The 25,467-nt window shown below is 45.9% G+C and overlaps 1 protein-coding gene across 1 annotated transcript; it reads right to left on the bottom strand.

Moving 5' to 3' along the window:
* Positions 1 to 537: 537 nt before the first annotated feature.
* LOC146342822 (vomeronasal type-2 receptor 26-like) lies at positions 538 to 19,785 on the bottom strand. The gene is made up of 4 exons (XM_084808013.1): positions 19,498 to 19,785; positions 12,007 to 12,234; positions 8,355 to 8,481; positions 538 to 1,454 (listed from the first exon to the last, which is right to left on the bottom strand). The coding sequence occupies exons 1-4, from the start codon at positions 19,783 to 19,785 to the stop codon at positions 538 to 540; spliced, it is 1,560 nt and encodes a 519-aa protein (XP_084664139.1).
* Positions 19,786 to 25,467: the final 5,682 nt, after the last annotated feature.

Raw genomic sequence — 25,467 nt, 5'->3', positions numbered from 1 at the left:
TTTTGTACAGAATATTGCCTAATATACCCATTTCTGCAAGCAATTTTCCAAATATAATACATTTCTGAAGATTGATTTCCCTAGTATACACATTTTTTTAGTGTACTTTCCCCTAACATATTTATTTTGGTTTGCATTTTTTGATTGTGGAAATGCATTGCTATATTCAGTGCCCATTTTGAGTGAGTTTTGGTTTGCATATTGGTCCAAAAGTGTGAAATTAGATAAATGGCATTAAAATGTGGAATGAATGTCTTCCCCATCCCTAGCTGGTCAAAGCAAAGATAATGAAAAAGGTCTTAATTCCTCAGCTCTGCCTCTGTTTATAGACAAAGAGGAAATGTGAATAGGATGGGTTGCACTGGTACCTCTGGTATTTTGTAGGAGTAGGCCCACCTTCCCCATGCATGAGATTCTGGAAAAATAGCATGTGTAATTGAACTGGTGGATATTTTGATTGTGTGGCGCAAACCATCTGGGGGTGATATGGGCTGCAAAAAAGGACTGGAGACCTACATGTGACCCACAGGCTATATGTTACCCATCCCTGCTTTGATTGTTTCTCTTTATTAACATTCCCTTCTTGTTCAGCTCAGGCATTAGCACAATAATGTAGCATTTGGGGAAAAAGATACAACCCAGCAATCCAGCGCTTGAGCTTAAGATAGAGAAGATCTCCACAGCTACCATGTATTTCCCCTTGGTGCTAAGGTAGGTTGGAATAAAAGACAACCAAATGCTACAAAAAATCAGCATACTGAAGGAGATGAACTTGGCTTCATTAAAGGAGTCTGGCAACTTTCTGGCTAGGAAAGCCACAGTAAAGCAGATGATGGCCAGAAGCCCCATGTAGCCCAAGACAAGATAAAACATGATGACAGACCCTGCATTACACTGCACAATGATTTCCTCCATCACTGAGTGCATATCTATATCAGGGAATGGGGAAGAGGTTGCCAGCCATATGCTACAAATGCCAGCTTGAATGAGGGAGCAAGGAAGTACAAGGGAAGTGGCCAGTCTTTTTCCCACCCATTTCCTCATGTTGGACCCTGGCTTAGTAGCCATGAAAGCTACAACCACTGTGATGGTTTTGGCCAGCACACAAGAAATGGCCACTGAGAAGATCAAACCAAACATTGGTTGTTGGAGAAGGCAGGTCAGGTTCCCAGGCTTGCCAAGGAATAACAAAGCAGAGAGGAAGCAGAGCAGGAGAGAGATAAGGAGAGTGTAGGTGATGCCCCGGTTGTTGGCTTTGACTATGGGGGTATTTCTGTGCTTAATAAAAGTTTGTAGCACCAAGGCTGTGATCACGGAAAAAGAAATAGAAAATGAAGCCAAAGTTTTCCCTAACGGTTCTTCATAGGACAGAAAGTGTACAAATTTAGGGCTGCACCCATCTTGATTCTTGTTTGGATACTCGTCTTGTGGGCATTCAAAGCAGTCATCCATGTCTGAAAAAAAGGAAGTGGTCAACACAATGCAGTGTCATATATGAACCGGCTTGTGGTATTAGTGTGTACTGATCAGAAAATGTTTGAAGTTTGTTCCTCCATGCAGTGCTTCTCCAAGGTGAAGATGCTTCGCTGGGATTTTTCAGAGAACTTCTCTGCTGTCCTAATATTAGGGATGTACGAAAGTTCTGCCATGGATCTCGGGGAGGCCAAATGCCAGTGCATTTGGCCCCCCGAAATAGGTGGCAGAACGGCCCGCCACCCCCCGGCCACCCCCCTGGGATGGGACTTACCTTGGGCGGATCTTCGTGGTGGCGGCAGCTCCGGTGGCGGCTCTGGCGGCAGCTTGGCACCGGCGGATGTGGCGGCCGGTCTTCTGACTGGCTGCCACCGCCACCATTTCCAGGTTAAAAAAAAAAAAATGTGATAGGCTACGTAAAGATTTACGTAGCCTATCACGGCTAGATTTTAAAAAAACACCATGATAGGCTATGTAAATGTTTACGTAGCCTATCATGGCTGACGTAAAAAAACAAACAAATGTGCGTATGCAAATGGTGGTGGCCCTGGCCACCGCCATTTGTATTCCTTATTTTGGCACGTCTTAGTCTATGTAAACATTTACGTAGACTAAGACGGCGAAAATAAGGGGAACACAAATAGCGTAGATGCTATGCTATTTGCGTTCCCCTTATTTTCGCTGTCTTAGTCTACATAAATGTTTATGTAGACTAAGATGTGCCAAAATTAGGAACACAAATGGCGGCGGCCATGGCCGCCGCCATTTGCATACGCGTGTTTTTGTTTTGTTTTTTTAAATCAGCCGTGATAGGCTACATAAACATTTATGTAGCCTATTACGGCTGACTGCAGGGACACAAACAGCAGCAGCTACGGCCGCCGCCATTTGCCTCCCTGCTAGCCAGAGGCCGGATGTCTGGCTGCTGGCGGAGCCGGCTGGCGGCTCCGCAGAATCACTGCGGAGCACAGCTGGTCGGCCAGGATTCCGGGGGGGAGGAACAGAGCGCCTCCCCCCTGGCGAGGATTCCAGGGGGAGGGACGGAATGCCTCCCCCCCACCATCAACATAATCCGCGAACAGGTAAGTGACTTTCGTATATCCCTACCCAATATATTGGCTGTTAGGGATGTGCAAACTCCCCCGCAACCTGTTTCTCTGCTACTTGCCAGGCTCCCACCATTTGCCCAACTCTGGCAGGTGCCTGGGCCAAATCACCAGACGTTCCATAGGTGCCTGGAGAGAGCTCGCAGTTTCCCATGCCTGGTTATTTTGCAGAAATGTTTCCTTCTCCCTGAATGGGCCTCTTCAGGGAAAGGGAAACATTTCCATAAAATGACCTGGCTGGCCAATTAAGCGACAGCCATTTGGCACAATTGTTTCCTTCTCCCTGAAGGGGGGCCTTGCACAAAATGACTGGCACTCAGTTGGCTGAGGTAACTGCGGAAGCACTGGTCCCATCTCCTCCTCCCGTCCCTGCTACCGCAGCAGTGGCAGGGACAGGCCCAGGTCGTTTTATGGAAATGTCTGAAGGAGATACATAAAATGACTGGGGCCTGTCCCCTCTGCCACTGCCGCTGTCACAGTAGCAGGGATGGAAGGAGGAGAGGGAAAGCACTTCCATTCTTCTCCTGCCATCCCTGTTACCACTGCAGTGGTGGCAGCGGGGGCAGGCCAGTTGTTTGATATAAGTTTCAGACACGTAAACCAGCCAGGTCCTCTCCCTGTTGCCACCATGGTGCTTCCCCTCTCCTCCTCTCATCCATGCTACCGCTGCATCTGCAGTGGGGACAGGCAGTTTGCAAGGGAGCTAGAGGCTGCAAACTTGCATGCACTAAGCATGAACTGTCAGTCCCCATGGAAGGGATCCTGCCAGCCAAATTTCAGACAGTTTAAACCAGTAGTTTTTGTGCTAGGCACAAGTAAAATGTGCTGTTCTCAGAAACTAGGGATGGACGAAAGTCTCTTACCTGATCCCGCAGCTTGCTTCGTGGTGGGGGGGAGGCCCTCCGTCCCTCCCCCTGAAATTCTGGCCAGGGAGGAGGCGCCCCGTCCCTCCAGCCGCGAAACCTCTTCTCCTGCTGGGACGCAAATGGCGGCGGCCATAGCTGCCACCGTTTGCGTACCTGCAGTCAGCCGTGATAGGCTATGTAAATGTTTATGTAGCCTATCACGGCTGACTTCGGGGGGGGAAAAAAAGCGCGTACGCAAATGGTGGCACCCATAGGCGCCGCCATTTGCGTTCCTTATTTGGGCACGTGTAGTCTACGTAAACATTTACGCCGTAGTCTACGTAAATGTTTACATAAATGTTTACTACACGTGCCCACTTTTTTTTTTTTCAAAGTCAGCCGTGATAGGCTACATAAACATTTACGAAGCCTATCACCGTGATTTTTGAAAATCTAGCCGTGATAGGCTACGTAAAGCTTTACATAGCCTATCACGTTTGTTGTTGTTGTTGTTTTTTACTTGGAAATGACAGCAGCGGCAGCCAGTCGGAAGACCAGCCGCCGCAGCCACCGCCACCAAACTGCCACCACACTGCCGCCAGGAGCCACGCCGCCAGGGACATTCACACAAGGTAAGTCCCATCCCGGGGGGGCGGGGGGCGGACCGTTTCTCCACCAATTTCGGGGGGCCGAATGCGTTGGCATTCAGCCTCCTGGAGATTCGTGGAGAAATTCTCCGACATCCCTATGACAGAAACTCAAACCAAACTCAGAAGGGAAATTAGGTGTTGAAGTGGAAGAGGTCACTATCCCTAATTTCTGCTGTAAGTTTCTTTGAAGGGCAAACAACCCTTTCCCCCCAGTACTTTCCTATTCAGAATCACAGTCAGTGACTTCAGGGTCTCAGTTGTCTTGTCTGACAGAGGCAGCAAGACACAGCAAGCATCCCTTTCAGGAGGGCACATCAAGTCAAACTATGGAAACCTCCACCTGGTTGTTCAACACCACCATCTCACCATACATGCTCTGCACCTGTGCAGAGCCTCGATTTGGGAAGCTTCTATAGCTGAGGAAGTCTGGGTGTGAACCCCTCCCCAGCATCCCAGTGCTCATGTCCCTAGTGGGTTCTCAGTTATTCCTTCAGTTATCGACCGCTATTGAATGTGCCTTGTAGGGAAAGCTTTCTTGTCATTTCACTGTTTCAAAGCATTTTTTGACAACAAGTGGAGGTCTTCTTCATTCTTTCTTCTTTCTTACTATAGCGTATATCTCTCTGTCTCATATTTTAGTTTCTTTAATTTTTTCACAACTTTCTCAACCACCCCACACACATATGTCCTGCAGGGCAGCTTTTTTGTAAGTGCACCTGCTGCAGGGCAAAGTTGCCTCCCTCAGACGGGCACCCTCTCTCTGCCTGTTCTGTCTTGGTGAAGGGCACATCGTTGAGGCTTGTTCTCACTGTACAGCCTTCTTGAAGCAAGTGAGAAGAAACAGGTCTAATCGGCTGAAAACCACACTTTAGAAACGGGCACTGGAATCTGTCAAGGAGCCTAAAGATATGGCAAATCCACCAATCTCACCCTCACACAATCTGCTTGCCATGCAGGAGCCTTCCCCAGTGTTGGGGTCATCATCACCTCAGCATCATACTTCCCCGAGTACACAAGATCCCCCCACTCCAGGCTGACCTTTCATGCTTAGATTGCCAAAAAGACTACCCAAAAGGTGAGATTCTCTAAGCAGGCCAGTCTGTCTTCTTCACACTCAAAAAAGAAGAAGAGAGAAACTTCTAAAGAGTCTCATGACCCCAATCATGATCAAGCATTGGGCCCCTCTGGTTCCTGTGAGTCTGCTTGAGCACCTTGTGACTGAAATCAGTCCATACAGTCTCTGTTGACATGAGATGAAGAGCCAACCATAGCACTCACTTCAGTGCAGACCCCTCAGGATTGACAGTGACTGTCTATACCAGCTGCATCTCCCACTGCTCCACCAATCCCTTCCACTCTTATGCAGTCACCTGTATCAACAGTCTTGCCAGCTGCTCCACCTATGTTATTTCCATCCATTCAGACAGTGCAGATAATGCAAGGGGGGAACCCATTCCGATAACATCTACATTGGAGGGTGAGATCCGGGATCTATCTCCAACAGAACCAATCATTTGATCACCTTGTCATGCTGGTTTAGAAGGCCATGTTACAGGCCATGAACAAGTCGTGTGCCTCCACTGCTAGAGGTCATACCCCCAGTTCTGGCTACTGTAATGAGCCATGCAGCCCGTATCACTAGGGATGTAGTGAGTGCTTGGCATGGGGGTGGAGTCGGACAGACTACCCCCTGCTCAGCCCCCCCAGACCTGGTATGACAAGCCACCATAACTTTCTGGACCCTTTCTGCATAGTGCAGTTCATGAGCAGGTCTAGTGGCTGCCTGCTTCCTCCTCGAGCCACCATGTTGAGTAAAAATGGTGGTTCAGGTATTTCTCTAAATCTAATGTTAACACAGTAGATTTATGGAAATACCCAAGTTGATTGTGACTCAAAGGATCTGTAACTGGATCTGTAACCCTACATTACCATGCCTGGTTGAGGTTACCCAGTCTTCCACAGGAAGTGAGAAACCATATCGAAGACTTACCCTTTGATGGGCAAAGGCTTGTTCAACACAAAAACTGACAATGTGCTTGACTCAGTACAGAAGGCTCATACCACAGTGCATTGCATGACTTTTATGTCGCAGCAACTTCCCAGGCAACAGCCTAGTTTCAGTCATCTGCCACTCGGTATCAACCTCATAAGCAAGCTACAGCTAGGGATGTACGAAACTCACTTACCTTTTCATGGAATCTTTCGCACTGGGGGGAGAGGCACTCTGTCCCTCTCCCTGGAATCCTCGATGTGGGGGAGGCGATCCAGTCCTCCCCACCGGAATCCTCGATGGCCGGTGGTTCCAGCGGCGGTGGCGGTGGCGGCTGCTCTCCTGGCCGGCCACAGCCAGGCTGCTGCCGCCACCATTGCCATCCTGGCTTGCAGCCGTGATAAGGTATGTAAGAATTTATGTAGTCTATCACAGCTGGGTAAAAAAAAAAAAAACCCCAGCGTACGCAAATGGTGGCAGCTATGGCGGCCGCCATTTGCGTTCCCTACTTTTTGCCGATTTATCTTATGTAAATATTTACGTAAGATAAATCGGTGAAAAATAGGGAACACAAATGGCGGCCGTTGTAGCCACCGCCATTTGCATATGCTGGGTTTTTGTTTTTTTGTTTTTACCCACCCATGATAGGCTACGTAAATTCTTACATACCCTATCATGGCTGCAAGCCAGGACAGCAATGGCGGTGGCAGCAGCCCGGCTGCGGCCGGCCAGGAGACCAGCCACCGGAGCCGCTGCCCCCAAATCCGCCGCATCCGCCCCAGGTAAGTACCGTCCAGGGGGGATTCCGGGCGGGGGCAGGAGGCCATTCCACCACGGATTCTGGGGGGCCAGATTCTAAAGAATCTGGCCTCAATGGAATCCGTGGCAGAATTCTCTGCCATCCCTCGCTATAGCACAACATCATCAAAAATGGTCACAGGCAGCAGGTCAGTCGGGGAAATATTCAAACTGCTTCCAGAATGGAAAGGCGATGCAGAGTAGTAAACTAATTAGTAATTATTATTTCTCTTCACTGATTATGCTAGTTTGGAATTATAGGAAAGTATTTTAAGTTCTTAACCTTTATTTTTAACATGCCATAAAGTATTGCATTTTTTTTCTTTTACTGCACATTGACTTGATACCAAAAAGGAAATTTAAAAAAAAATTGATGTAAATCATGAAATAAATGTGTAAGAAGACAGCACTAGCAGAACTCTGCTTGCATTAATTTCTGTAGAGAAGTGATCTCAAGCAGAGAGATTACTTGAATTACTTGCTGTAGCATTGCCTAACTTTACAGGATGAGGCTGTACACACTCCCCCAGAGAGAATATAAAAAGCTTATCTTCAGCGCACTCTCTTGAAGCCATGCCAGACCATGAAGTTATGGAACTGAGGAACCCAGATCTCTTCCAAAGGAGTTAGTGAGATTCCAGTTGCTATAGACACTGGTTATGAATCTAATTATCTTGGTTGGACTCATTGACTAACTAAGGTAGTGAGCACTATGCAGGCTTCTCGATGTCCTAATCCTAGCCTCAATTAAAGGGTGATTCTCATGTGAATGTATATCCCTTGATTTCTTGTCACTTTGTGACTTGCAGGTTAATTTCTGAATTGACCCCACTGAAAATTATTGTGTTTGAAACTAACTCTTCCCCACATTTCCCATCAGGTTCCAAAGACTGAATAATTATCGTGAACTAGATAGAATATCCCACCTTGTTTGGAAGTGTGTTATAATTGTCAAGAATCAAGATACAGATCACCTACCAAGGAATTGCATGCACGCTTTTGGGAGGTCGTGCTTCAAAAATGGTATTATGGTATTAATTAATGGTATTATGGTATTATTAAAATGGTATTATGGTCACATCACCTTCCACAAGGGTGGAGAACCTCTTTTAGCCGAATAACCAAAGTCAATTTGGGAGACACTCTTGCAGGCTGCCTTCCAGTGCTATGTGGGGTCAAAGGCAAAAGGCGTCAGGCCAAAAGTAAAAAGAAAAAGAAAAGATAGGGCCAAAAATACCCCCCCCCCAAAAAAAAGAGGGGGTGAAGCCAGAATATTGAAGCTTAAAGCTCTCACTGCTAATAACTGAACCTTAGGAGAGCAATCTAAATCTTTTAGAATGGGGTAAAAACTGCAGAAGCAGCAGGAAACAACCAACTGATTGGTGGTTCATGGAAAGGTTGTGGGACCAAAGGAAGGGGATGTGACCATCTGGAGAACCCTGGATTGTGACTGAATTTATCTGAGCCCTGGACATGAGTTTTCTACCCCTACCAGTTTTGTTTGAAATCTTCCCTTCTGGACATGGGTTACAATCATAGCAGCAAAACTTCTCCCCTTCCTTCTTCCTCTTCACATAACCGGGGCAGCAGGATTCACTACAGACAGAAACTGGCAAGACCTGTCCATAAAGATGAAGCGTGCTTAGACTGAGATAAAGTAGAAAGGATTTTTTTTGTTAATGTTCAGCTGATATGGAGAAAACAAGCACAAGAGAACACTTGATGTGTAAGCATGCAGAACAGAGTGCATTCAATGACCTGTCAGGACTTTCCTAAACTTAAAATATTTGCACTGGGGTGGCTTAGCATCAAGTTTTGTTTATTTATGCTTCAATTCAAAATACTCATTTCATTTCTTATGTAAGTCAATACTTCTCTCAGACACTTCCCTACAAAATATGCATACGTTATATAGGAATGGGGAGATCACTTGCCTAAAGATGTCAGAGAATTCTGCCACGGATCTCAGTGAGGCCTAATGCCAGTGCATTCGGCCCCCCAAACTCCGTGGCGAGACGGCCTGCCACCCCCCACGGATCCCCCCCGGGACGAGACTTACTTGCGGCGGATGTTCCGGACGGTGGCGGCTCCAGCGGTGGCTCCAGCGGCGGCTGGTCTTCCGACCGGCTGCCGCTGCCGCCGCCATTTACAATCTTTTTTTTCCCCCATTTGTGATAGGCTATGTTAAGACTTATGTAGCCTATCTCGTCTGGGTATATAAAAAAAAGGCGCACGCAAATGGCGGCGGCTACGGCCACCACCATTTGCGCTCCCTATTTTTGGTTGCCTTAGTCTTAGGGATGTGCGAAAGTCACTTACCTTTTCGCAGGGGTGCTTCGCGGTGGGGGGGAGGCACTTCGCTTCTCCCCCCGAAGTTCAGGCGGGGGGGGAGGCGTCCTGCCTCGCCCGGCTGAAATTCAGCCCAGGGGGGGAGGCGCCCCGCCTCACCCAGCCGAAATTCAGGCCGGGCAGAAGCGCCCCGTCTCCCCGGCCACGAAACAAAAAGTGTAAAAAAACCAACCAAACAAACCGTGATAGGCTACATAATGATTAACGTAGCCTATCACGGCTAGATTTCCAAAGTCAGCCATTATAGGCTACGCAAATCATTACGTAGCCTATCACGGGTGACTTTGAAAAAAAAAAAGCACGTATGCAAATGGCAGCGCCCTATGGGCGCCGCCATTTGTGTTCCTTATTTGGTCCCAGTAGTCTACGTAAAGATTTACGTAGACTACGCCGGGACCCGCCGCCGGGAGGGACATTCGCCAAAGGTAAGTCCCATCCCAGGGGGGGCGGGGGGCGGACAATTTCACCGCCGATTTCAGGGGGCCGAATGCGTTGGCGCATTCGTTGGAGCAACGAATGCGTTGGCCCTCGGCCCCCCAAAGATTTGGGGAGAAATTCTCCGCCATCCCTACTTAGTCTGCATAAATATTTACGTAGACTAAGATGGCGAAACTAAGGGGGAATGCAAATAGTTTTGCATTTCCTGGTTAAATACAGGGACACAAACGGCGGCGGCTATGGCCGCTACCATTTGCGTCCCTGCTAGCTAGTGGCCAGATGTCCGGCTGCTCGTGGAGCCGGCCGGCAGCTCCACGGAATCCCCACGGAGTGGAGCTGGCTGGCCAGGATTCTAGGGGGAGCTGCAGACTGCCTCCCCCCCATGGCCAGGATTCCGGGGGGAGGGACGGAGCGCCTCCCCCCCCAGCAGAACCTGGTGGAACCAGGTCAGGGGAGTTTCGTACATCCCTACACTTATCCTGTTCTGGCTGGGGGGGGGCTCCATGGGGGGGGAGGTGAGCCGTCCCTCCTCCCAGAATCCATCCAGGCTGGCTCCTCTCCACGGTGATCCTGCAGAGCCGGCCGCCGGCTCCACAGTGCTGGTGATACGGCCGGCCACCATTGCTGTGCCGTATCGCTGCACTAAGTCCGGACACAAATGGCATCCACTGTGCCATTTGCGTCCCTGTTTTTTCACGTGATAGGCTATGCAACTATCTACGTAAATATACTTTGCATAGCCTATTGTGTGAAAACAGGGATGCAAATGGCATAGTGGTCATGTGATAAAGGCTCCATGAAGGAAATGTTGGAGACAGGGTCACAGTAGCTCTGGGTGATGGGAGAGGGAAGCACCGCTTCCTCATCTGTTGCCGCACTGCCACTGCCCAGAGCTCCTGCAGTGCTCAGCAGAGAGAGTAGCAGTTGCTCTGGATGGCGGTGATAGTGGGAGAGGCCATCTCACATCGCCACCACTGCCGAGAGCAACTGCACCCCTCTCTGCTGGTGCTTGGCAGAGTGGGATGCAGTTGCTCTCAGAGGCGACAGTGACAGCACTTGCTGGGCCCCCATGAACCACCAGCCAGCTCGCATCCTAGCACAAGCCGGGTCCCTACACATGAACAAGAGAAAAGGAGATACAGAAAGAAAAAGTACCTACAGGCTGGGGAGCGGGGGAGTACACTATGAACTCTAACAGAAGAGAAAAGAGGGGTTGGTATTTTTTGTATTTCTTTTTAGAGATATAAGAGTTGAAAAATGGGAAGGGAAGAAATACAGGAATTGACAAGTGTGTGTGTGGGGGTGAGCCAAAAGACGTAATACTAGGCAAGTACCTACTACCTACAACCTAAAGGCTGTGGGGGAGGGAGTACACTATAAAGCCTAACAGAAAAGTTGTTGTTTTGTATTGAAGGGTGGGGGATGGGGAGCCAAAGAACAAAGCAAGGAAACTAAAGTACATTTTAAGTGTCATTTGGTATGTGTTTTTTAAATAAAGGATCTAGTAGAAAATAAAGAAAGGGAAGACTAATAGGAATAGTTGAATTGAGAAGGTCTAGGTGGGAAGGCAGAAGATTGACAAGTGAAGCTGTAATAGAACAGACACACTACACAGATCTAGCCAGTCAACTCTCTCTCTCTAACCAACTGTCTAACCAACTCTCTATCACAGTGAAATGAAAGCAGACTGATCTATTATGTACAGCTCGTCCCCCCACCCCGCCTCCTCCACCAGTATCACTGATTGGCAACTGCTGGGTTAAGTTCAGCCCTAATCTGGCAACTCGAGTTGCCATTTGCCAAAGCAAAGGGCTGGATGCACCCAATCTTGTCTGAATTCAGCAGCTAAGTAGGGTCAGCCCTGGTTAGTACTTGGATGGGAGACCACCTGGGAATCAGGCTTCCTGCAATGAGCAGCGGTTGGACTCGATGGTCTTGTAGGCCCCTTCCAACCCTATGATGCTATGATTCTATGATTCTAAGGCTCACCATCCCCCCCCTTCCTCCTCTCCCCTTCTCCACTCTAATTTCCTCCTCGCCCCCTCCTTGTTCTTTCACAAGTTGATACATTTTAGAGAAAGGATGTCTGGGCTTAAGAATGGCTTCAGAGTAGCTCTGAATCTCTGAGATGCACTGAGGCGTTTGGAGGGTGACCCACTTTGCTTCAGATTGCCTAGGTGCTGGTCTGACCCACTTCAGAGCTCAGTGATCCCCCCCAAAACACCCCAATTCACTTCAGTATTCAGTATTTGGACTGAATTTAGACAGCAAACAATATGTCTGCTTCTGTCTCCCAGTTCACCCATCTTCATAATGTTATTGCCCACCAAGAATATTCAATACCACTGAATCCACACCTGGTTAAAGCCACTATGCCAAATAACCATGTCCTCATTAATGATGAATACTTTTCCTTCAAGAGCATTGGGATTTACACATCCAACTTTCACTTTAAGGAAGGACTTGTTTGGAAATAGAACCATGTTCATTATATCAAATCCACCTTCCCTTTCCCTGTTATCATTCAAAGACACTCTTTCTCCAGCAGAGTTGTTAAATGAAATGCCTTGAAGAAATGGATGGAGCTAGTTGAAAGAGAAAAAAAGAAAGAAGAGAATCAAACAATACTGAATTCTTTAAAATGAAAATTAATCATAAACATTTTCTTGCAAATCTGGGCTCTGGACCAGCCATAGTCATACTTAGAGTAGAACCATATGTATCAATGTGACAAGTTAGGAATTTCTAATTGAAGTCCTATTATTTTCACTTGGTCTACTCCTACCATGACTAAGTCTACATCTTGACCATTTTTATGCATTTTCATCTAACAAAGCTTCAGCATGGGAAAAAAAAAATGTGTGTGTGTGTGTTTTCAGCAACAGTCTTATTGGCATTTATGGTTTCCTGTTTTCCAGGCTGCAAGGACAGAGATACATGTACCTGTAAGTATTTGTAAATACACAATGGGTCATTTGTTCCCTAGTTATTCAGGGAAGAGTAAGACGGATGTTCTCTAATTTCCTGCTACTATATCCCTTGAAGTAATGCTGCTTCATAATGGAGATATTACCTGCCAAGGCTGAAGATCTTGAGGTTCACCTTTTCTGCCACCCACCCTTGCTCTGCGATTGGAGCTAGATGAGTACAAGGCATGCAATCCATGTGTCACAGCATAGGCAGCATTATAAATACTGTAGCTGTGGCCAGTCATGCGCATCTCAAAAAAATGTCCAGGAAGGCTCTCCAGCTTCTCCTCCCCAGTACATGATCCAGAGACCTTGTACAGGGCCGTGGGATCTGGAACTGAACAGTCAAATGCTTGCTCCCAGAACTCCATGAGAAAATCATCTGCTTGTGTCCAATTGGGATTTAAGATCTGAAGGAATTTCTGGAACTCTAGAAGTTCATCTGAGTGAATTGTGAATGAAATGGCACCTTGGAACACTTGCAAATCTGAATCCCGGTTAAAGCTTGCTAGTGTGAAATCCATCTGGGCTGTTATAATCCACACCTTTCCAACAAATACATTTTCTTCATGGCCAGGAGTGCCTATAGCATTTGTATAAAAATTCAGAAACATCAGGGTATAAGTGTTACCATAGATGACAAATATTCTGGATTTTCTAAAATTTATAAGTCGATATATATGATGTGCTGTACCAATAATTTCATTTGGGGTATGGATCTGGTCTTGGCCTGGTATTCGTTCTGTGAAGTCTGAACAGATTCTGTTCTGGGAAAGCAATGGCTCCAAGGCCTGCAAGAAAAGTTCTCCCTGGTCATCATCCACCACAAAAAGCCCAATCCACGTCCATCCAAAATGCTTAAACAAGCTGATAATCCCTCTATACTGATGGACTTCATTTGGGACCATGCGGTAAAAGGTAGCATGCTCCATCAACTCACTCTCCACTGGGGCAAAGGATCCATATGTGAGCTGAAAGATTTTTTCAAGAACTTATTATGAATTATATTTAAGCAAAATGCTAACTTCAATATCCTATTAAAGATATTATTCACGTAAAACACGCCTTAGGAGTTAAGTTAGAATCACAAATCCACCCAGGAAGCGCAAACAAAAAATGGGTATAACTTGAACATGACCTGGCGGGATTTTATGAACTTTATGATACAGTACATAGAGGTAAATCAGACACCACAGTCACCCAGTCATTTATGAAAGAAGTATTTGGTTAACACAAACTTGGTTAACACAAGTATCTGCTGACAAGAGATATGAGATCAGACTAGGGATGTATGAAAGTCACTTACCTTTTCCTCACGGTGGGGAGGAGGCTCTCCGCACCTCCCCCAAAAATCCTAACCTTACTGCAATGCGTTACTGCAATGCGTTATACGTGGGGCTGCCTTTGAAAATGGTCCGGAAACTTCAGCTGGTCCAAAATAGGGCAGCAAGATTGTTAACAGGGACTGGCCTGCGAGCTCATATTACGCCAGTACTTTTCCAGCTGCACTGGCTGCCGGTCCATTTCCGGGCCCGATTCAAAGTGCTGGTGTTAACATTCAAAGCCCTTAACGGCTTGGGGCCAGGTTACCTGAAGGATCGCCTCCTCCCATATGTGTCTGCCCGGACCTTAAGATCATCCTCAGCGGCCCTTCTCCGTGAGCCCCTGCCAAAGGAAGTGAGGCGGGTGGCTACTAGGAGGAGGGCTTTTTCTGTTGTGGCACCCCGGCTCTGGAATGAGCTCCCTAGTGAGGTTCGCCTGGCGCCTACATTGTACTCCTTTCGGCGCCAGGTGAAGACCTTTTTATTTTCCCAGGCATTTTAGCTTTCTAAATTTTTATCTTTGTTGTTTTAAATCTGTATTTTAAACTCCTGTACTGCTGCTAGGTTTTATTGTGGTTGTATTGTTATATTGTGGTTTTAATGTTCTATATATTTTAAATTGTTTTATTGTGTGTTGTTTGGTTTTAGTTTTTGTGAACCGCCCAGAGAGCTTCGGCTATTGGGCGGTATATAAATAAATAAATAAATAAATAAATAACCTGGCTGGCTCTGCTCTGTGGCAACTCCATGGAGCCGCCAGCCAGGTGCATTCGCAGGTGCCGTATGGAGCCTGTGGACGCAAATGGCAGTGGCTATGGAGGCTGCCATTTGCATTCCTGTTTTTGGCCATGATAGGCTACGTAAATATTTACATAGCCTATCACGGCAAAAAAAACAACAACCCAGGGACACAAATGGCAGCGGCTATGGTGGCTGCCATTTGTGTTCCCTTTTTTTTGCCATGATAGGCTACATAAATGTTTACATAGCCTATCACGGCCTCCGCAGGGATCCCTGCATTAACCATGATAGGCTATGTAAGTATTTACATAGCCCATCATGGCAAAACTAGGGAAGCGAATGGCGGCCGCAGATGTGGCCGCCATTCACAAAGCAGTGCGAACGGCACCAGATAAGTGTCCCGTTTCATGTGCCTTTTGCGGGGGGGTGGGCTTCGTTCTGCCATGGATTTGGGGGGGGCAAATGCACTGGCATTCGGCCTCCCCAAGATCCATGGCGGAATTTTCTGACATCCCTAGATCAGACAAGCAACATAAGTGAATGTAATTGTGTTCAAGATGTATGAATGTTCTTATTGAAATCTCATTTTGTTTAATGCATTATTAAGTTATTTAATCTACTGGTGTTTTTTTAAAAACAACAACAACAACTCTGTTTTGTGTTCATGTGTATTTCTCTTTCTCTCTCTCTTGCTCTCTGTCACCAATTTATTCACAATATTAGGCAATCCTTGTACCCCACTTTCAACAAATAATAGGTTACAGTGTGCCTCACAATAACAAATCCAGATTTAGTAGCAGTACATGTTCTGGAATGCAAACCATGGCTTGATGAAGCTCCTGGTTCTACCACCCTAGAAGACACAGGCTGCAAATGTCTAGTAAGGTAAATTATGTAAATTGCTATGAAAGCTCTTGCATAATTATCTGTGAGTTTTTCTGCATGATGAAAAAAAATAATTTGCATCCATCTGTGAGTGGATGATGGGACCAAAGGGACCAAAGGCACATGACAATCCACTAAACACAGATGTTGTTCAGTTGTTCAGTCGTGTCCGACTCTTCGTGACCCCATGGACCAGAGCACGCCAGGCCTTCCTGTCCTGTGCTCTCTCCCGGAGTGTGCTCAAGTTCATATTCATTGCATCAGTGATGCTATCTAGCCATCTCATCCTCTGCCGTCCCCTTCTCCTTTTGCCTTCAATCTTTCCCAGCATCAGCGCCTTTTCCAGAGAGTTTTCTCTTCGCATTAGGTGGCCAAAATATTTGAGCTTCAGCTTCAGTATCTGTCCTTCCAATGAGCACTCAGGGTTGATTTCCTTTAGGATGGATTGATTTGACCTCCTTGCAGTCTAGGGCACTCGTAAGAGTCTTCTCCAGAACCACAGTTCGAAAGCATCAATTCTTCGGCGCTTAGCCTTCCTTATAGTCCAGCTCTCACAGCCATACGTTACTACTGGGAAAACCATAGCTTTGCTTATAGGAACCTTTGTCGGAAAGGTGATGTCTTTGCTTCTTACTATGCTGTCTAGGTCTGCCATAGCTTTCCTCCCAAGGAGCAAGCATTTTTTAATTTCATGGCTACAGTCACCGTTTGCAGTGATCTTGGAGCCCAAGAAAATAAAATCTGTCACTGCTTCCATTTCTTCCCCTTCTATATGCCAGGAAGTGATGGGGCCAGATGCCATGATCTTAGTTTTTTTTACGGATGTCAGAGAATTCCGCCATGAATCTTGATGAGGCCAAATTCCAGGGCATTCAGCCCCCCGACCTCTGTGGCGGAACGGCCTGACACCCCCTGTACCCCCGTGGATCCCCCCCAGGACGAAACTTACCTGGGGTGGATGTTCCGGGTGGCAGCGGCTGTGGTGGCTGGTCTTCTGATCGGCTGCCACCGCCGCCATTTGCAGTCTTGTCTTTTTTTTTTTTTTTTTACAGAGAAGTGATAGGCTATGTAAGTTTTTACGTAGCCTATCATGTCTCTGTAAAGAAAAAAAAAGCAAAGAAAAATAAGGAATGCGAATGGCGGCGGCTGTAGCCGCCAGCATTTGCGTATGCATTTTTTTTTTTTTACCCAGACGTGATAGGCTACGTAAGTTTTTAAAAAACATCTGGGTAAAAACATCTGGGGAAAAAAGGTGTACGCAAATGCCGGCGGCTACAGCGGCGGCGGCGGCAGCGGCTGGTCTCCTGGCTGGTCGCAGCCGGGCTGCTGCGGCTGCCATTGCTGTCCTTGCAGCTGTGATAGGCTACGTGAGAACTTATGTAGCCTATCACGGCTAACCCCGCCCCCCTAAAAAGCCCCTCGTATGCAAATGGTGGCGGCTACGGCGGCCACCATTTGTGTTCCCTATTTTTCACCGTTCTAGCCTACGTAAATATTTAAGTAGGCTATTACAGCGAAAAAAAGGGAACTGCAAATAGCGTAGTGGGTGCTATTTGTGTTTCTTTTTTTTTGCCGTAAAAGTCTAAGTAAATATTTACGTAGGATAAAATGGCGGGAAAAAAAAGAATGCAAATAGTGCCCACTACGCTATTTGCAGTTCCCTTTTTTCCCTGCCGTAATTGCCTAAGTAAACATTTATGTAGGCTAGAATGGAGAAAAATAGGGAACGCAAATGGTGGCGTCCGTAGCCGCCGCCATTTGCGTACACAGGGTTTTGGGGGGGCATGCCATGATGGGCTATGTAAATACTTACATAACCTATCATAGCAGCCTGGAAGGATGCAAATGGCGGTTGCTATTGCGGCCGCCATTTGCTTCCGCAGCAGCCCCTCCGCAGCCGGAAGTCCGGCTGCGCATGGCCCTGGCCGGCTGCTCTGCGGCGCTGCTGCGGAGCAGAGCCAGCTGGGCAGGATTCCAGGGTGGAGAACCTGATAGCCTCCCCCCCTTCAGGATTCCAGGGGGAGGGACGGAGCGCCTCCCCCCCAGCAGATGCCCTGACCGGAACCAGGTAAGGGATTCGTACATCCCTAGATTCATTCAACCCAGCGTTTCTCATGACGTACTCTGCATATAAATTAAAGAATCACAGATCTACCCACAATATTAGGCAATGTTTATACACTACATTCCACCAATACTAATTCACAGTGTGGCTCACAATAATAAAACCAGATTTAGTAGCAATAAGAGTTCCAGAACGCAAACTGTGGCTTGATGCAACTCCTGGTTATGCCAGCCTGGATGGCAGAGGTAGCAAATGATCAGTGCTTGATGACGCAACATTTTCCTTTGAACTCCTGTCTCCTGCCCATCTGGTATTCCTATTGTCACAAGTATGATTGCCCTGCATCAATGTTGTTTTTCTTCTCAGATACCTATGTTCCCCAATTTATATGATGATTAACAACTGGGCTTCTTTAAAGTAGTGTTCCATTTGAAAGAAAACTTGCCATCGTTGTAGACATGGGTTGGGAGTTGTGCCTGGGGTGTATATAATGTAAGGGATAATTGCTAAGGTAATGCTTGATTTCAATGTGAAGCTTTTGGCAGCGTTGAGGATTATTGTGCATGAAATTTGGGAACATGGTCGTGCAGTTTCCAAGACATAAATCTGATAAAAGTACCCCACTGTACTCTGCTTCCTTTTTCATATGATTTTTATAACCACTCCTCAATGAGGGAGGAGGCCTTCTCAGCAGCAGCCACCTTCTATGGAACCAGCTCTCCCAAGAGGTCCACCTGGGACCAACATTGTTATCTTTTCGGCACCAGGTAAAGACCTAGCTGTTTTCCCCATGCATCTGGCAGCACATGATGAGTTTAACAGGCCTTTAGTTAGGTTAGATGTGTCTTTAGTTATGACTGACAGTTCTAAGAAGTTTTTAGTTATACGTAGGGATGTCAGAGAATTTCTCCATGAATCTCAGGGAGGCCGAATGCCAGCGCATTTGGCCCCCCGAAATTGGTGGAGAAACGGTCTGCCACACCCCCCCGCCACCCCTGGGATGGGACTTACCTTGTGCGAATGTCCCTGGCGGCAGCAGCTCTGGCAGTGGTCAGAAGACCGGCCGCTGCTGCCGCCGCTATTTCCAAGTTAAAAAAAAAAAAAAGTGATAGGCTACATAAAGATTTACGTAGCCTATCATGGCTAGATATGCGTTGCCCTTATTTTCGCCGTAGTCTACGTAAATCTTTACGTAGACTACAGGGACCAAATAAGGAACGCAAATGGCGGCTCCCTATGGGGGCCGCCATTTGCGTACGCACTTTTTTTTTTTCAGCGTCACCCGTGATAGGCTATGGGATGATTAACGTAGCCTATCACGGCTGACTTTGCAAATCTAGCCATGATAGGCTACGTTAATCGTCACATAGCGTATCACAGGGGCGTTTTGTTTTGTTTTTTCTTTTGAAGTTCGCAGCCGGGGAGACGGGGCGCTTCTCCCCGGCCTGAATTTCGGCCGGGCGAGGCAGAAAGCCTCCCCCCCAGCCTGAATTTCAGCCGGGCAAGGCAGGAAGCCTCCCCCCCCAGCCTGAACTTTGGGGGGAGCAGCGAAGCGCCTCCACCCCACCGCGAAGCAAGCTGCGAGACCAGGTAAGTGACTTTCGTACATCCCTAATTTATACGTTGATGGTGTTTATTATCCATGTACTTTTATGTAAATGGCTTTTAAACTTTTTATTTTGTATTTTAATGTTTTAACTTCTGTAAACCACCCAGAGAGCTTTGGCTATGGGGCTGTATAGAAATGTTACAAATAAATTAATAAATAAATAAATTTGGTGTTACTCCTTAAACATCAAATAAAACTTTGTTTTTCACTTTTGCAAGTTCAGTGAAATTCCAAGGACCCCTGTCCAGAGATCCTACCTGTGGAATCTTGTAGAGGCTTAAGATGTGTGCCATGCAGGATGAGATATCAGGAGAGAGTGCCCCAATAACAGCTATTGTTTTTTTGTGGCAACCACATTCATAGTTGGGGACACATCTACGGGATTTGAAGAGAAGATCCAGGGTGGTACGATAGGTCATCTGTGCATCATTGTAGCTGTCATAGATGTGGAATCCAAGTGTGATGTTCCTTAAGATCTTTGGATTCATGTTGATCTCGTTTACAGCAAATGTCAAGGACAAGACATGCTGGTAGAACTTTGTCATCACACTTGGAAATATAAAATGAAAATAAAGGAAAACACATTTACCTTGGAGAATACTACAATAGACAAAGTCATTTTTATCATAGTATTGCTCTGTTCATCTCTGTCTTAGTAGCCTGGCCTTTGGAAATGTTGTAGTAGTAGAAGTAGTAGTAGTAGTAGTAGTAGTACTGTTGTTACTAGTGGCTCTGAAGAAATATATAGAAATATATAGATCCCTTCCATCACCCAAATTAGATTTCTGATGCCTTATCCCAGGACCTCACTGTATTTGCCTGCATCCCAGTGCCTGCCGCCTGAAGCAGCTGCTACACGCTGTGTGTAATGGACTATGCACAGAAATACACATGGATTTTCACTTGAAAACAAACACAAAACAAACACAAAACCCCACAAAGCTCATGATCTGATACAGACTTCAGTAAGAGCATGCTTCGAGATGGAATCTGGAGAACTTCAACGAGTTTGAGTTCTGCTGATTCATACATCCCTATTTGTGAGTGCCCAGGGACACCCATTCCAGAACGTGCCACCCATTGCTTGTCTTATCAAGCAATACTGGCGAAGGTGAGCTGTTGGTGTGGTTAACAAACCACCCACAGCCCACAATGCTAAAAAAGTCCAAGGGTTATGGATTATTATTATTATTATTATTATTATTATTATTAACTGCACCAACAACCCACCCTCATCAGGTTCACATGACACAACTAGCTATGAGGGGGAGGGGGTTGGTTTCCAGAACAGGTGCTGGCAGACCATAGTGGCTTATTGAAGCCATTGTGGGTCAATTTGATCATGCAGACCAGGTCACTCTGTCATTTCCTTGTAAATCAGTTTAGGTGAAACTCAGACATTCCCAGATTCACTAACTGTTACCTTGTCAGTTGTGTGCAGAAATTCACACCTATCTCTCACCTGGTTAACTTTAGCACCCTGTCTCCTCCGGAATGATACTGTGCCTTGTCCCTTCTCCCTCTTCCCTGCAGTTTTCCCTTCCCACAGCAGTTTTTTTCTCTGCTTTACAGCCTTCTTTAATCTATTCTCTTGTGCCCTGTATTAAGGGCAAGTCGGATGAATCACATTCAGTCAGTATAACCAGAAATTTGAGGCAACAGGTTCCATAAAAATGATACTGAGAAAAAGGCTCAACAGGCCAGCCTGAAGCAAGGCTTTCAAAGAGAGATCTGCATGAGGTTGGTATGTATAAATTTTGAGGCAGAATGGGTAAGAAATGACTTATTTATAGGAGTTTAATTTTTGATGACTGACCTCCAGCAGTTTGACAGGCATTGTCTGTTCCCTCCTGCCCCCATAGACATACAAAGGTTTCACTTTTTTAGCTACATTTATCACATCATTACATTTAACACTACATTTAGTGTGTTTTGGAAAACAGCTAGTCATCTTAGGTAAGGGAGAAGGTGTAGGGTGTGCTGCGCCCCCAAAACCTATAAGGTATTTATAGGTTTTGTAGCCTTGGATGACAGCTAATATATATAAAAGAAAACATACCAGCAAATAATTAATCAATAGAGGGATTTTGGGTTTTTTTGTTTTTAAAGAAGCAGCAGCAGCAGAGGATATCTGGAAAATTTTCAGATAAATTGTGAACTCCCTTTGACAGTTTTTTTGTATCAGTTTTTTTGGACTCTTTAACAGATAGACTTTATGTGAATTCTTACCCTTCTAAATAGCATCTGAATCTAAATAGCATTCCTTGTGTCTTAATCATATTTCATATTTTCTGTTTCCATATTAGTATGGCTTGGCTCCAAATTCCATTTTGCTACGGCATTTTTTATCTTATTTGCATTATGTTCCCATAATCATTCTTTTCACTAAAGGCCTGCCTTTTATGTTCTTGCCTGCCTTATATATTCTTAGTATTAATACTGATTTTCCCTTTAATAAATGTGATACAATTGCATGGTTAAAGGAAACCTGGGAACATATGCCATACCCATCATTTTTATGCGGCCTTGTGCAATGTGACATGTGTTTGATACAAATATACTGAAACATCTCTCTAGATGGTATTGGATTCCAAACCTCAGAAATCCCAGCCAGCCAGCCCAGTTGTTAGAAATCATGGAAGTTGTAGCCCAACAATAACTGCAGAGCTCTAGTTTCCCCAGCCCTGCCCTAAAGGTGTGCAGATAGTTAATGAAGTAGATATAATTTCAAGAGGAGAATATCAGAGCGGTAATGATTTCTGGAACTGCATCAAAACTAGTGATGTACAGATTGTGTAAAATCCATTCCATCTGTGTTTCATGGATTGTCAGGCACCTTTTGTTCCATCATCTGCCCAGTGCCCACAGATGAATGTGAATTTTTTTTTTTCATCATGCGGGAAAATACAGAAATATTTATGCAAGTATTTACATAATTTACCTCAGTATGTATCATTTAGTGTATTGTCCCGCATTCTATTCAACATTTCCTCAGCAGAAACATATGTATTTTTCTACAGATTTATTTTCTACAGTAAATTTCAGGAAAGTAAATAAAATCATTGGAAAGTCTACGGACTCCGCACGGCCTGAGGGGGGTGCTCCACTGTAGACTCTGCAGGTCGGATTCTTAGAAATCTGAGCTCATTTTAATGGAATTTCTCCAGCATCCCTAATCAAAACTCTGTGGCACATCTTAGGTTTTTGACTGCAGCACAGTGGTAAACATGCAGCAACTTGGTCAGGTCCTGTTCAGGGACAAGCTCAGTAATATGGATTTTTACCACAGATGGTGTCTGAGTTCGTGTTCAGTCTGGAAGGTATGAACTGGGTACAATCCTGATCAAAAAATGATCTGAAGTGAGTTTCTCATACATCCCTACCTGCAAACCACCATGGTTCAATTTGAGCATGCGACCCGGGCCAGTAAGTAATGTATTCTAAATCCTAAGTGCATTGTGAGAGCTTTATTTCAAATCCACATAAGTATATGTCCAATACTGATGATCTATCTATCTATCTATCTATCTATCTATCTATCTATCTATCTATCTATCTATCTATCTATCTATCATCTATCTATCTATCATCTATCTATCTATCATCTATCTATCTATCTATCTATCTATCTATCTATCTATCTATCAGGGTTGGATGGGAGACCAGAGAGCCCCAAAGCAGTTCTGATTCTGAGGAAGAGTTAGAAACCATGGGAGAGGAACCCACATGCATTTCAGAGGAGCAGCCAGGGGGAGAGCCCCTCCTGGTACACATTCCTGAGAGTGATGGTGAACCTGGCAGGGAGAGGGCAGAGCAACAGCAGTTTCTGGATGCTAAGCACCGGTGCACCCTCAAGCATGAGATGGCGGGCGCTGAGAGGCGGCGCTCAGCCCACTTGGCGTGACGGCAGCAGCGGCGCCCCAATGCCCCACGGGAAAGGGGAGGACTCTCTGCTCCTAGTTCATAAGTACAGCGGTTTCCCGCTTTCCCCTCCAAATGGAGATCAACTGATTTCTAAGGTTAGAACCCCTGAGTAGGCAGCTCTCTGAAGTCTCACTTGTAGGATCAAGCAATTGTTGATGCTTGATGCTAATGATTCTTAGCATCTGTAAGCGTCATTAGGTTGAATGGGAATAAAGCCTTAGAAAAGAGCCCTATTGTCTGCAGCAGGGGTGACCTCCTGACACTGTCTGTCTGTCTGTCTGTCTATCTATCTATCTATCTATCTATCTATCTATCTATCTATCTATCTATCTAATCAAATCCAAAAAATACATATCAGCAGTGCTGCATGTGCTGTAAAAAAAAGTTTGCCCCATTGAATTCCATTGTTTTTAAATTTTATTTTTAATGAACATACAAATAGTTGGCAAAACTGCTACTATCACATTATGTTACAGTAACATCATGTGTGAACAAGTAGGTTATGCAGTGAAATGTTGCAGTGTATCATCACCTCCTATCAGGAGTGCCCCTGTTCAGAGTTCAAGCCAGGACATTAAAAGCTGTAAGGGTGCAATCCTACTGAGATAGATGGTCCTCTGAAGTTGGAGATGACCACCTATCCATTGCAGGATGGCTGAAGCACAGAGGAGAGGATTCCTTCCATGATCTGACTGACCTGTAGTTTTCCTTTGATGCCCAATTTCATCAAAGTGATTTTGGGCATCTAAGCACGGCTCTGGGGAGGGGACCGGAATGGGGCTGGAGAACACATAGGAAGCTTTCTGTGGTCTGCTCCCCTCTCTGCCCCGGGAACACCCACTTTTTGCTCTGTCCGTGCTTTATGTTATAAACATGGACAGGCACAGAGGGGCAGGTAGCATGGTTCTCTCTGCCCCAGCTATGAGGGGGAGGAGGGGGGAGCACTGTTTCCTGGCTATGAGCTCATAGTGCTGTCTACGAGCTCAGAGCTGGGTAGAGATGCCAGAGAAATCCACCACAGACCCCAATTTGGCTGGATTCAAAGGAATCCAGTCTCTGGAGTGCGCAGCGGAATGGGGCACTCACCTCTGCCCCTCCCCCGGAACCCGCGTTGAAGCGGGCTCCTCTCCACGGCCAGCTCCATATAGCCAGCGATACAGCCACCATTGCCATGCCATATTGCTGAGGAGGAAGGAATCTGGATGCAAATGGCGTCCACTTTGCCATTTGAGTCCGTAGTCTTTCCTGCGATAGGCTAGCCTATCGCGTGAAAAACCACAGACACAAATGGCGTAGTGGATGCCGTTTGCGGACTTAAAGCCTTTAGTTTAAGCTAAATGTAGCCATTTACAGCTGCATTTAGGTTAATCTAATGGCTTTACAGCCGCAAATAGCGTAGTGGATTTTGCATCCATTTGCATCCAGATTCCTTCCTCCTCAGCGATACGGCACGGCAATGGCTGCCATATTGCTGGCTATACGGAGCCGGCTGGCAGCTCTGCAGAATTGCCACAGAGAGGAGCTGGCCCATGAGGATTCCGGGGGGAGGAATAGATCGCCTTCTCCCTCCTGCGAACCCCTCCCTGGGGCGGACGGTAGGGGTTTCATACATCCCTAGAGCTGGGAAATCGAAAAATCCTATCCCCCTCAGATGCTGTCCAGAGGACATAGGACTGATCTCTAAGAAACTCAAGCAGGGAATTACATTCTATCCCTTCCCACTACAACCATGCTTGGTTTTCCATTTTCTTTCTTTCTTTTCCAGATGATACTCAACATTATTTTGCAAGTTAGCTTTCAGAGTTCTTTTTTTGGTGGTGGAGGGGATTTTTTTTCCCCTCCCTAGATTTTTTTTTTTTAACTTCTGTAAACCATAGGGTTCTTCCAGGCATGCTATTATGTCCTTCCTATTTCTCAGTGGCACCATTTTAGCTTCATTGCTACACAAAATCTGCTTCTGGTAAATATTAAAAGAAGTTATTCTTCATACTACCATATCCAGGCCATTTTCTAGAACTGGCATCCACCTTGATCAAAAATTTCAGAAAATGCTTTCAGTTTCTATTTTTCAGTTTCTGTCTACCTACCTACCTACCTACCTAATTCTACATATAGCATTTATGTTCACCAGCCTGAACATTATACAGCTTGTTTTTTCCCTAGTTAATTCTTTCTAATTTCAATATGTTTTGGAACTTCTGCAGAAGGTGAATTTTCCTGTATCTTTTCTTAACACTTTAGAAATTATCTCAATGCTGCACTTATCCAAATATGAGGTAAGAAAAGAAAACATTAATCCTCAT

Source organism: Heloderma suspectum, chromosome 6 (genome assembly GCF_057233095.1).
Source record: "Heloderma suspectum isolate Gila_16-S chromosome 6, 16-S_ref, whole genome shotgun sequence".
Taxonomy (NCBI): Eukaryota; Metazoa; Chordata; class Lepidosauria; order Squamata; family Helodermatidae; genus Heloderma; species Heloderma suspectum.
The sequence above is the reverse complement of the archived record's forward strand: the minus strand, read 5'-3'. Positions and strand labels throughout refer to the sequence as shown.